This window comes from Lonchura striata, chromosome 1A (assembly GCF_050655825.1).
Source record: "Lonchura striata isolate lonStrDom1 chromosome 1A, ASM5065582v1, whole genome shotgun sequence".
Lineage (NCBI taxonomy): Eukaryota > Metazoa > Chordata > Aves > Passeriformes > Estrildidae > Lonchura > Lonchura striata.
In genome coordinates, this window is record NC_140741.1 from 54,307,152 (window position 1) to 54,321,040 (window position 13,889).

At 36.2% G+C, this 13,889-nt stretch overlaps 1 protein-coding gene across 1 annotated transcript; it reads left to right on the plus strand.

The window, feature by feature from the left end:
* The first annotated feature begins 252 nt into the window (after nt 1–252).
* NTS (neurotensin) lies at nt 253–12,941 on the plus strand. Its single transcript, XM_021528035.3, has 4 exons — nt 253–561; nt 4,637–4,698; nt 10,785–11,009; nt 12,457–12,941. Exons 1-4 carry the CDS (start codon nt 501–503, stop codon nt 12,601–12,603), a joined length of 495 nt encoding a protein of 164 aa, XP_021383710.3. The 5' UTR covers nt 253–500; the 3' UTR covers nt 12,604–12,941.
* The last annotated feature ends 948 nt before the right edge of the window (nt 12,942–13,889 follow it).

Genomic DNA, 13,889 nt, shown 5'->3' on the forward strand with positions numbered 1-13,889 from the left:
GGACGGCGGTGCGGTCGCTCCCCTCCCCTGGCCCCGCACCGGGGTACAGAGCACCTGCGGAAACTTTTTTTAAAAAACAATAATTATAATGCCAATAAAATCCCGGGATAGTTCCCTTTCGGGAAAAGCCGCGCCGGGCGCGCCCCGCGGCCGTGGGTGCGGGGTTCGCTGCGCGCCCCGCGGGGCTCCGCGTGCGTCAGGCGCGAGTGGCGTCAGCGGGCGCGGAGCGGCGGGGAGGGGGCAGCGGGAGGAGAGGGGGGAGAGGGAGGGAGGGAGCTTCGTCAGGAGGCGATGGCGGTGCCGCCGTGACATCACCCCGCGGCTTATATAGTTGGGGAAGGGTCTGGGTCCCCCGTCTGGTGCCTGCAGCCGCCCGTCAGCACGCGTGCGGAGGGCGAGGAGCGGCGGGGCTCTGTCTGTCTCTGTCTCTCTGTCTCGTCTCTCTCTCCTCTCTCCCTAGGATTTATGGACTTTACTTTCTAGAGGGCGGCGCGGCAAGGATGAGAGTCCAGCTGGTGTGCGTGGTGCTGCTGGCCCTGGCCTCCTGCAGCCTCTGCTCAGGTAAGTGCCCGCCGCCTCCGCCGGGCGCGCCCCGCACCGCCCGGCGCCGGAGCCCCGCTGGCCGCTCGCACGGAGCCGCTGCCGCGCCGGCGGACAGACCTAAAGCATTAGCACGGACCTAAAGCAAGGAAGTGAAGTCGCTTCGGGCTCCGCGGCTGTCCCCATTAGGCGCCCGGGAGCCGCCTCTGATAACGGGCAGCATCATGGTTTTTTTATATCACTCCTCTAACTTTCTCTCTTTGCATAACCAACCCATGCCTCCTCACAGCATCCATACCACGGCAATTAGTGCAGACTAGTCGTTGGAAATCCAAATCAGTGTAGACCATCTGCTGTGGTTTATTGAATCCCATGTATTTCCAAATTAAGATACAAATAGTAATTTCTGCAACTCACAAATAGCTGCTGTAATCCAAATCAATGAATATGTATGCCCTTCAGTTGCTTTTTAGAAAGAGAAGCATAGTTTTATTATCTGGAGAAAAAGTTGCTAACAACAAATCTGAAATTATGACAAAAAAACCTACAAAAAACCAAAAAACGCTGAAGCTCCGGCAGATCACACAGCAAGAAGATTCATGTAAATTCATTTCTTCTCCAAGAGCAACTGCTTTAAAAAGCTCAAAAGGAGGACAATATATTAAAATGCACTTCTTGCTTCTTTGAAAAATGACATATCTTAAGCATCTGCCATTTATGTCTAAGGTTTATGACCAAATAGGTATGAAGATAGTTAAACAGGTGTATGCACATATATATAGTAGAAGTAGAATAGCCTGCAAAATCCAGTCTTAAGTAACTTGAAAATTAATTTTTAACTCCACTAAATTACTGGGTAAATTTACAGGCAATTTCATTTTTCAACTTTAGTGTTCAGAAGGACTCAGAATTCCTAATTCTCACTTTAGATAGAAGCTTACAATTTATATTCCCCTGCAGAAGAAAGATGCAAACCACATAATACCTGTATTTTATTACAGTTTAAATATAATTGTTCTGCATATTATAGAGAACATATGATCTCAGTGACAAAACTTAGCATTTTTTTTCTCCCCATATATTTCTAAGGTTTTTAAACATATTCCTCACTAGTATTTTCAGTGAAGCAGTTTCAAATTCAACTCATTATAGAGCTTCAATGAAAAACCACTAAATTAAAAAACAATAAGTGGGAATTAAAATAGGTTCATAAAAAAACCCCAGAAGTCAAATTGTGTGGGGAACTAATACAATGGTTTATTTGCCTGAAAATTTGAAATTATTTGTAAATGAGAAACAACACAGAGAAGCTTATGTGAAGGGGCACAAATAATCTGTAACTAATACAGACACTTATACCATAAGAAAATTTAAATTTTCTTTGAAAATGTTTGCCCTCAGGCATAAATATGTACCTGTAAAATGTAATTATTCCTGTAAAATGTGAATATATGAGTAGAAACTATTTTTGTTTTTTTCAGTGGAATCTAGAATACATCAAACTGTGTGAATTTCTCTCTGATTTTAACAATAATATATAACCATGCTTTTTATACATTGTTATCTGAGAGTCTGTTCTTTTTATGCTTTTGCTCCTCATCCATCTCTTTTGACTCCTGAATTACCTGAACATGCTTCCTTCTCTCCCTCCAAGCCTTCCTTTATTTTTCACTCAAGGCATCTTGACTCCTAAACAATGTCCTCTAGATTTCTTTTTTCCAATCCAAATGCTTCTTAATACCTTCCTTCCCATCTTTCAAGCCTGCAGCTATCTTCCAGCCTTGATGTGTAGAAGCTACCTTCCATTCTTTATAGAAACAAAAACCAGATGCTAAACAGGCACAAGTCCTTTAATTGTTCTCAGCTGGTGTGGTCCAGGACCCCACAAATCATGATGCTGTCGTCTCCTGCTCACAGGAGATGCTATCATTGATAGAAATTCAGCTGAAGTGATCTTGTGCTGCCACCAGAACTTTGGCTAATGGTAAAGCTGGCAAGACTGACTGCCATTCCTGCTGAAAGGGTTGAAAGACATTAGGTGGAGATCAGTTGCTAGAGACTTGCTGCCCAGTCTACAACTAGTCCTATTTAATATGAAGATTTTGAACATTGAATAAGACTGGTTTTAGACCAGCATTACAGCAAGTCACTTAAATGCAATTTCTTCAATGCTAAAAATAATGAATGAATCTATTGTGTTGGTAATGCAAAGTTGAACAGGAGAATCACTACAGAGAAAGGGAATATGTGTGACACATGGAAGTTTTTGATGACCTAAATAATAGGAATAAGAAGCAGTGCAGCAATACAAAATGCAGTGGCTTGGGAAATAATAGAAATTCCTGTTAAAAGCTCCTTTTTAACCAAAGCAAAACTATTGAAATCTGAGGAATAAAAGACATTATCTTGTTATCTAGCCTGGTTTTTTGGGGTTTTTCAGCCACAAAAGACAAACAAAACTAAAAGACATGTCAGACAGCTGCCCTCTGTAGCTAATGGTAAGCATTAAGGTGATTAAGTGTTGAGGCTGCTGAACCAAACTGTGCTATACTGTTCTGTCTTGAGAACACTTCAGGGACAGGAGAGGTCTGCTCTGACGAGTTGGGAATACAAGGATTTTGCAAGGAAGGAGAATTGGTGAGAGTGCAATAAATCTGGGCATAGCCTTTCAATGAAGCATTTATGGGATTTCCAGGACAATGTTTTTTGACCAAAAGGAAACAGTGATCTTGCACTTGTTTACTTGTAAGGACACACGAAAACACTAAGCTGGGAAGAGCAATGATTCCTCTCAAATACATGATGGGTAAATATTGCAAATAGAAAGGTATTATTTACAGTGTAAGAATTTATTTGCAAACCTTGGATACATTTGTAATTAAAAATAAATTAGACTTGAAATCAGAAGCAAGTGAATACGTACTGATATTTAGAAGCATTTCCTAAAGAAGAATCAAACAGTAGTTGTGAGATTTATTGAGATTTACCTTGACTGATTTTTAAGGGCATTGTAATGAGTGGCTTCTGTGCTGATAGAAACTTATAACACATTAGCACATGCTCATGGTCCATTACAGTTCTCATGTTCTGTGAAAGGTAGTGACACGACATGGTGAGGATCTGAAATTAAGGCATGGGCAGAATCTATCCACCGATTCAGTAGTAGGGTCTTCTATGCCAACAGTATTGATTAATGAAAGTGAGATATTACCTGTATGAATATGGAATGTATTTTGATTTAGTATGGTTTGAAATATTAGTGCATTGTTTGGTTTTGGAGTGTTGGTATTCCAGGAAAGGTAAAAGCTATGTGGAACTGTATTTCACCTAAAAGTTTAACTGATTCCTTACATTTTTTTCTCTGTGAGCTGTGATTGCTGCTACCAAGGATCTTCATTGTGATTTTCATCTTCATCTTATAATGCTGTGTGGAGAAATGTGGCTGTGCATTTTCCTTCTGCAGCAATTTTTACTCTATTTACCAAATCACAAGTCTTGCAAGTCTACTGAGCTATCAAAGGTCGATCAAATCAGTAAAGAAAACCCTGGACTTCCAGTCAGAATACTTTCTTTTTGTATATACATTGTTAAGAGCTTGTGTCATAAACTGGACAAGCTTAGTTCCCTCATATCAGTTAAAATAGCCTTAATTTAATTAAGAATAATAAAAAATATTGATTATTAATCAAGTAACCATAACTGCAATTTACATAAATAATTACTACTTAAATAAATATTATTTGAAAATAAATATTCAAATTTTTCTTCCAAAGTAAGCAGAGGTGACAAATATTTAATATGAAAATAAAGAATATCACAGCAGTTTTTTTATACTGAAGGAATTGCAGTTTAATGAGCCTTTCTGCTATGAAGCTGAGATAAATGAACAGTTCCATCCAGTTCAATAAGCTTGAGTATTTGTTTTTGTATAATGTTGCTGTTAGCTGAAGACTCCTGACAGTCCCTCTAGGTCACTGGTGTTTGTGTTAAACACAAACATTTAAATATCATTTAAATATCTAAGTTCTCTATACTGAATTGAAATGTCCATGATTTATGATCAAATAATAAACATGTGTTTCTGGTTTATTCCCAGATTCAGAAGAGGAAATGAAAGCATTAGAAGCAGATTTATTGACCAATATGTACACATCAAAGGTAATTATTTTTCTTCCTTTAACTGACAGGGAGGGAGCAAATGAATTCTCATTACAAACCCAAAAGTCTTTGCACAAAGTAATAACCTATGGTCTAGACAGAAAAGTTCAGTGTTAGGTTTTACTTTGGTGCAAGATTTTCTCCAGTTCAAAGGAAATGTAAAGGTGTCGATGTGACACACTAAACATGTTCCTCAGCTGTAACACTGGTACTTTCATTAAACTGTCAAAACTGTGTTATGTACAGAGATGTAAATTTATGTGAGGAAATGTGTTTCCAATAAGATTATGCCCGATGAAAGCTAAATTAACCTTGAGTCAAATCTGTAAGTGCTATTTTTATGCAGAACCCTTCCTATATGCATATAAAATTAAGACAGTCATAAAGCAAAACCAGTTAATACATATTGCAATTTTGGTTTAGGATTTTGATCATATTGCCAGTACAGAAACATGGGGACATGACTGTGAAAATACTAACTTTGTAAATGGCATTTCCTTGACAGGTTTCCAGACTGTGAGTAATGTTTATGTTATTAATATGAATATATAAAAATTCAGTGAAAACCACATACTGACAAGCAGAAAGTGTTGCACGTATGTATTGCACAGGCTGATAGACACTTTCTCAACACAATTATCTTCCATAAATATTCTAAGAAATATATGTGTGTGATATATCTTCAAAAACACATGAAGAACAAACTCTGAAACAAGTGCTATGAGTTTAAGGGTGAATATTTTAATTTGTTATTCCAATAAAGTTTAAGTGGTACTTAAATGTAATGGAAAATAAAATGAGAAGAAAAATTTCTTCCCCAAAAAAGAAATTTTAATAAGCCAATGATTAGTTGAAGGTTAAAGACAAAACCTGCTAGGATTACTTCTGCATATATTGTATTTAAGTATATGTGGCCTTTTCCACAGGATCATTGGATAGACTAGAAGTATGAGGCCAGAAAATGCATTTTCTTTAATTGGTCTGGCAGTTCTTAGGTATCAATATTCTTTACTGGCATGATAGTTAACCTTAGATTATAAATAAACCTATTGGTCACTCACTTTTGAAAGGTACAGAAAGATTTAATAACTTCTCCTTTTATGAGGCATATTTAAATGTAGGGGGCTAACAAAAACAGGGTTTTTTGCTGCATGGTAAAGCACAGCATGCCCTGGAATAAAACCCTGCAGCTATTGGTGTTTCTGCTACTGATTTTAGTGGATCTGTGAACATCCATCTTTTCCTCCCTTTCACCACAGAACACAAGCTCAGGTAACTCCAAATGCATAAATATATTGCACCAGTTAATAATGTCATGATGATTGCAATAATATTCTTACATTTTTTGATGTCATGTAGCTTGCTATTTAGCTTCCTTAGAGTATTTACCACAGTCAACTGACCCTTGAAGTTAACAGAAGCAGTAGATTCATGTTGGAGACATTCATTTAATTCTACATTTTACTGCCTTAAATCAGCATCTAAAGTTCATTAGATGAATTTATGTTGTCTCTTGACATCAAAGCAAGACATGGTGGAAACACTAAAAACCGTGTGTCAAATCTTCTACAAGAGTAATATCACTATCCCATTCATTACTGAAATTGCTTTTTTTTTTTTTTTTTCCCTGTAGTCCACTGCCAGATTTTAACTCGCATTACAACAAATTATGGTTCTGGTGTGATAGACAAATTTGAAGATTGTATGTGTAATACCTGTCTTGTGTTGTGCCTGAGATCTGGTTCAATTTTAGGGCGATTACTGCTAAATTACATAGACTGTATTTGGCACTGACTTGGTAACCAGCAAAGGAAATCCTAACAATTTAAACATCATAACAATTTTAAATGTGTTATGATGGGAAAAAAATTACTGTTTATGAAAGCTGAGATCTAGAAGTGCAGCAAAATGAATTATCACTTGTGGGTTTAGTATTTGATAGAACAAAAATCTACCTAAGTAGGCACTTGTGGACTATAGTATCAAGACTACAGCCAGGACTTAAGCACACCTTTTGCAACAATCAGTAGTCTGTCTATATTATGGGAAGATTTGCCTTATGCCTCTAACTTCACAGACTGCTATCCAGTATCTGCTGCCCCTTTTCAAGTTGCTCTTTAAAGTCACCTATATGTTGAATCACTCTCCATCCTTAAAGAAGTAGTTCATGCTTATTGCAACCTGTCTTCAGCACTTAATGCAGTTTGTCACCCTTCCCTGCTGTTACATCTGAACCAAGATACAGGATCAAACAAGTCCTTAAACTGCTCTGTCTTCTTCCTAAGATAAAATCCAAGAAGCCATTTGGAAGATCAGGTAAAACAACAAAATCTGACATGTCAAAATACATGGACAGTTTTCTCCTGTCTCTCTTTCGTTTGAAATAGAAAACTCTATTCATACCAAAGAGATAACTCTATTTCCAGCTTCCTAAATCTTTGCCTGAAACCAACCACTAGTTGCATGATGAAACTTTTTTGACCTCTATAATATTGAGATTATGTTATTTAGAGAGGAAAAAAAAAAAAGTAAAACAAAAGTATTTCTTGGAGAATATATTAGCCCTAGAATATACTCCACCTTTGGGATCCCACCCAACAAAAATCTGAAGTCATGGACCCACCCAGTTTTCATTGTTGTAGGATGCCTATTTATGACTGCATTTGCCCAGAGAGTTTAGCCTCCTTGTCTGAGGAGCGGCCTAGAAGTAGGAGGAATCTACATCTATCTAGGAGCTAGTGACTTCCTGACTCAGTCATTACATAAAAATTAATTGGGTTTGCAGGCATTAATATGCACCATGGAAGGACGTCTTCTTTAACAGAACTCAAAGCTATATCTGACTAAAGATATTATTTCTATGGTTACAATCTGAACAAAATTCAACTGCTATTATAGAAAAGAACCATAGAGATCCTACACTATCTTTGCAATGACTTTGCTTTTTATCTGCTTTTGCTAGAGAAAGGCAAGGATTTTGAAAGCAGATATCATTATTCCTAATGAAAAATAGCATTTGGGATGTCTGGATGGACTGTAACGAAAGAAGTATCTTAGACATACTATCAGGGGTATCATTCAACCAGATATGGAAATAAAATATCATATAAATTATAACTTGTGAATCTCTTTTGTCTTGCATAGAACAAGCCTGTTGTCAAAGAAGGAAATAAGCTTATTTCAGTTTCTTAGATGTTCTTAAATTCTCTTTCAAGATTCATGAAGTGTGAAAAATTATATATCCAATTCTTATTTTACAAGCATTTTCAACAGTGGAAATACATACATCATATTCACTTCAGTATTCTTATACATTTTAAATTCTAGTTTGTACTTCAATCTCCTTTCTTTCTTCAGATTATTCCCAGATATTTTCCAAGTTACTCTTAAAAAAATTAGTTTTACCTTGGCAGATAAAGGTTCCTTGTTTCATTGTGTAAGTGTTTTCCAAAACGTGTTGAGATACTGTACTCGATATTGCTTATATCTGTGTGGAAAATATATATAAAAGTATAAAATATAAAATATATCCCATATTATAAATTAACCTGAAAATTTGGATTATCATCATCTTAAACTTTTTTTTTTTTTTGCATATACCTTTAAGGATAACTGCTTCAGATATTTTCCATAACCCAAAAAGCAAATGGTCTGAATTTCATACTTACTGTAATAGTGGAGCAGAAAAATAACATGACTTCTCTGTTCAGTGACTGGACATGACCTGGAAAACTCCATGTTCAATTAAAATAACCCAAAATTCACTCTGACTGAATTGCTAATGGTAGCAGTAAGTCAGAAGCAGGTGTACCTAAATGAAAATACTTTGAGGAGATGTATGCATGGCATTAATAGGAATGAGACTCCCTTAACAAATGAAATATTAGTTAGAAGTTTGCAGACAGCACTGCAAATTTGTTTTCTTCTAACCTCATAAGTAAGAGCTAAGACAATTTTCAGCCAAGGAAATCTCCTATTTAAATATCTTACAAATACACAAGAAAGATCCTTTATATATATAAGTGCAGCAGACTGACACGAAGTAGTAACTTCAGATCAAAAAGATTCTATAAATTATGCAAGAAGGCATGAAAAATTACCCTATCCTTTACTCTTCTTTTTCTATCCACTGGAATATTTTTGCTTCTTAACTCAGAAGCATCACTTGCTCATGTAGCACTGCCTCTAGATTCCATGCTCCATTGCAATTTAGCTGTTGAAGTGCTAGCTCACATTTCTTTTGCATACCCAGGAGAGAACAGTAAACTGGAAAAACCTTCTCATTTGTCATGGAAAGCCCCATATTTTTATATTGCAAAAATAGGTTAAAACAGACCAAAGAATATTTTTAAATTGCATAGGGCTCTTGGTCTTTTTCCTAGCTTAACTTCTGTTAATATAATTAAATATTCTGCAAAGAGAATAATTTTATCTTGAAACTGTCACATCTTTTTAAATAATTTGATAAACTAACTAGGCTATTTCAGTGAGAAAACCGATGAGCTCAAAGTAAAGAGTGCAGAACCAATTACAGGCTTCCAAATAAGATTTCAGGCTTGTTTTCTTAGCCTCAAAACAAAATATTTTTTTTAGATATCATCAGGAATCTGAGAATGTACAGCAGTTTTATTAAAAGACAAAATCATTCTTATTTTCAGAGGCACATGTATCAGATGTATATTGAAGTAATGATCATGGCCAAAAGAAAACTTTCTGTAACTAATGCTAAGAGTGATGCCAACTTTTCTTGTTTCTTCCTCATTTCTCTGAATTTTCTTTCTTTTCCCCCCAAAAATAGTCAAGTGTGATGAATATGCATAAATCTTGCAGGCAAGGCCCCTTTGTTAGTAAGGTGCTCTAAAGAAACAAGTTATATGATTACCTGGTGTTCAGCCAAATAAACACTACACCACATTCTTAATTAGTGCTGCCAAGTATGTGTGAAAGGCAATGTCTGTGTTAGTGTTATACCTGTATTTAACTTGTACATACAGGAAAAGAAGCAACTACATTTCACTTCATAGGTAATGTTGAACCCTAATGTGCACAGCAAGGAACTCCTTGCCAGGAATAAATATTTGGCTTTTGATTGGAGATTGCTATATCACCAATTCTAGTTGAAGGAAACTAAATTCTATACTCAGCACTGAAAAGAATACAGTGCAGAAGAAGTAATTAGTAGTGTGAGAATGAAGAAAATGGCAAAATCATGAAAAGCAGTAAATGAGATAAGAATTAAGTTTTAAGCTTACTTTTTTGCTATTGATAATCAAAAGCCAAATAGCAAACCGCTATTTGCTGCAATTGCTTGGAAAAAACAATACAAGTAGAAAAGTAAAAATCATGCGTATCAGCATTTTTTGAAAATGGTTTAAGAGCTCATACATAATGCAAGATACTGGAACAAGCAAGATACAATTGGCCTTGGTTTTTCAGTCCAGTTACCAAATCAGGAGTACTTTATTTTTCACAGCTATATTTTATCTTTGCTCCATCTTCCTAAGCCCACAGACCTTCAATTAACATCTCCCAGGCTCTTCACTTTCCAGCATCCAAATCTCCTGGGGTTTACAGGTTCTGTAACTTCAGACCCAGACTCGTCAGACTGTTTGTTCTGAAGCAGGGACTCCATTCCTTTACTCAGGGAATTTTGGGATGACTGGTATTTGTGCTGAACTAGGGAGGAGTGTCTAGGTAACCACAGGCATCCAGCTTGGATTCCTGAGCTGGGAATTTATCCAGTGGGTTTGGTTAATTATCCTTATTTACACCTGTGAATTTATATTATATTAATTTCCATCTATGTTTTTGTTTGCACCTGTGCAGAATGACTATGAAATGCTGCCATTCTGGTTTGGTAGCAGTTTAGCTTTTTCATCATTTATATCTACCTGGGGGCCAAGGCTGCAAGGAAGCAGACTTGGCGTGTGTAATAAATAAGTTGTCCTAAGTTCAGCACTCTAATTATTGTCTAAAAGTTGACCAGATGAAAAGCACTTCAGAAATATAAACTTGTTTCTAACAAAACATTTGAATGTAGCACATGAATACAAAGGACCCAAAATTGTGGGTGTTTTTATTTTCAGATTAACAGAGCAAAACTTCCTTACTGGAAAATGACCCTGCTAAATGTCTGCAATCTTGTCAACAACATAAACAACCAAATGGGGGAAACAGTAGAGGTAGATGAGGAGGATCTGGTTCCAGGACGACAGTTCCCTGCAGCTCTGGATGGCTTCAGCTTAGAAGCAATGCTGACAGTATATCAACTCCAAAAAGTTTGCCACAGCAGAGCCTTTCAGCATTGGGAGGTAACAAAAACAATCACAAATGCATGTTTCTACTGCTGTTGAACTCTCAGGCTTTGTTTGTAGTGATGTTGTAAAAATCCATATCCATGTCATCTTCATCACATTGTCTTAGCTTTCCTCCCTTTTTTTATATTCTTTAATACTTCTAATATGCCTCTTTCCGCATGAGTAGTGAATTAGTGCAGTTTCTGATGAGTGTATGTTTCTTACAAAAACCCATGGATAAATGAGAACTTTTCTTAACTACATACTTTTTCCACTCTTTGTAGCCATTCCAGGTAACCAAACAAACATGTGTGCCAGAAAACATCATTAATATCTGCTTAACAGACATGAAGTTATTATAGATCTATAAATCTATTGAAGCATAAGTAAATGTACCCACTGTTTCTTACCTAAGGCAAATTGGATTCAAAATGCAGAGATACATGCCCATGTGTACATACCATTTTACTAGGTACTCTGGTTTTCTTATCATTGCTAGGAAACTGGCAACAAGGTAACTCCTGCTTTTTGTTTCCCTACATGTAAAGAGAGCCCTGAAAGTTGACATTGTGATTGTATGAAGATTGCTGCTCTTAAATAGTAATTTTTCATAGTCCATTTGTGATATTTATTTTAGTACAATGATTACAGTGATTACACAGAAGCACACTGGGCACAATCCACTTGCATTTTTAGATATTAAGCTAAAAGCTGCTTTGTATAGTAATAAAAGATAACTCAGTGTCACTACCCACTTTCCAGTAAAGCAAATTTCTTAATCTATCTCAGCTTCATGTACAGTCTAGCTTAATCCAGATATTTTTTGGTTGGTTGGTTGTTTTTAGTTTGTTTTGTTGTAATTTGCTGAGTCATAACTCTTTATATTCCCAATCTCCATATTAGGTGGGGTGGTCTATACAAAGAACTGCAACCTCTTTGAGAACCAGAGTTTTCTGAAGACTCTCTCCATCAGTTCATTTCTTGCTGGAAAGGAGCTACCCTAGAACCAAATTACCCATATGTCTTAATCACAGTTCCTTGCTTTGCAGGAAGTTGTAGATTAAAATGTTTCTCAAAAGATGAAACCAGCGAGCAGGTGTGATAACTGAGTGATAAATGTGTGGTAACAGAGTGATAGTCATTAGAAAACCTTCAGTCTATTTGAGTTTTGGTCTAAGGAGGATATGCCAGCTTTCCTCTCTAGTCAAAACCAATTATCTAATTTGTTGAATTGGAATTTAAATATCACTTCTGTAGGGCTCAGATCATCTTTAGCCTGATTTTAGTTTTGTACCTTGAGTTTTGTATTTTTTTAAATTAATGCTGCAGATAATATAGTAAAGATTGTTATTGATGACAGTAAAATATTTTAATATTTTATTAAAATTTTGAGGAGATTATAATCTTCATTACAAAAAAAAAAAAAAAAAAAAGATAACAGTGTGTCTCTTGCATCCTACAGTTACTTCAGCAAGATGCTCTTGATCTAGAGAACTCAAGCCAAGAAAAAGAAATCATGAAGAGAAAAAATCCTTATATTCTGAAACGGCAGCTACATGTGAACAAAGCTAGAAGACCATACATACTCAAGAGAAATTCATATTACTGATGCAGCAGAAGAAAACAATGTATATTTAGTTCATAGGTAACTGTGCACTACGGTTATCTTATCTAAATCTGAAATCATACTTGTGTGAAAATATACTCTGGAAATTCAAGATGATAACATAGCTGTGTCTTTTTTGCAATTGCTGTTTCTTGATTGTGAATTTTTCCTACTTGAGATTAATTGGACTAATACATTTGTGAATAAAACTAGTTTTTAAGCATGATATATTGTACAAAACTGAGATTTCAACATGCTTTCAAACAACCTTGTAGTCTTTTCCAGTTTTATAAAGCATACCAACATAACACCAAGTAAATTGATATTGTCCATAAATCCTACTGAGATTCTTACAGCTTCTTAATGCAACACCTCACACATGTAAATGTTTCCAAATTTCTTGAATAATATAGTAGTAAGAAGTGCCACAATATTTTATGCTTTGGCTAGATTAATTTATTAGGAATAAGTCTAAGGAAAAAAAGGATTAACTCTTAAGTGGCAATTTCAAAATGAATGTTTTAAATAGCTTGCTTGTAATTGAAAATCCAAACAACAAAAAGCTGCTTCATGTCTCAGTGCTGCCACTGTAGAAAATCAAAATAGCAATCTGGTTACATGAGAAACTTGATGAAGTGTTTGAAAGACTAATTAAAATTAGAACATCTTAAAATTACTATTAAAAGGCATTTCCTTTTCATCCCTCCACAAATGTGTAGAAAACAGGAAGTTTTGGAGTTGGAAACAGTCTTGGAAACTTACAGAGAGGGAACATCACAGCATAGGAAGAATTGGTTTTAAGCCATGAGGAATCAACTGCTGCCTGTTGCACATTTCCCAGTTCTGTGTTCATGATGTGTGCATGAGATTTGGGATCTCAATGATTTTGGGTTCCGGTTAGAAGGAAAACAGTCTGAATGGACTGGAGGCCACAACAACCATCAAAATTTTAGGGCTAGTCCAAGACCTGTGAGGCCAGGATGCTCAGACAAGAAGGCAGACATTGTTTTTGAAAACTTGCCTGTTTCCTGTTTGAGGTATTTCCTCAAAGCAGTTCTCCAGCTAATAGCCACATCCCAAACACCCCCTCCCAAACAAAAAACCAAACCAAAGAAACAATCCCTACACCTTCCACACACACAGATGCCCCCAAACAATCAAGAACACAACAGAAAACCCAAACACTTGGAGAATTTTGAAATCCTCACACAAGTTTGTTAACTTTGTTTCATGGAAAGGGATGGAGTTTCTAAAGTAAAATGCATTTTAACTATATTAAAACTAATTAT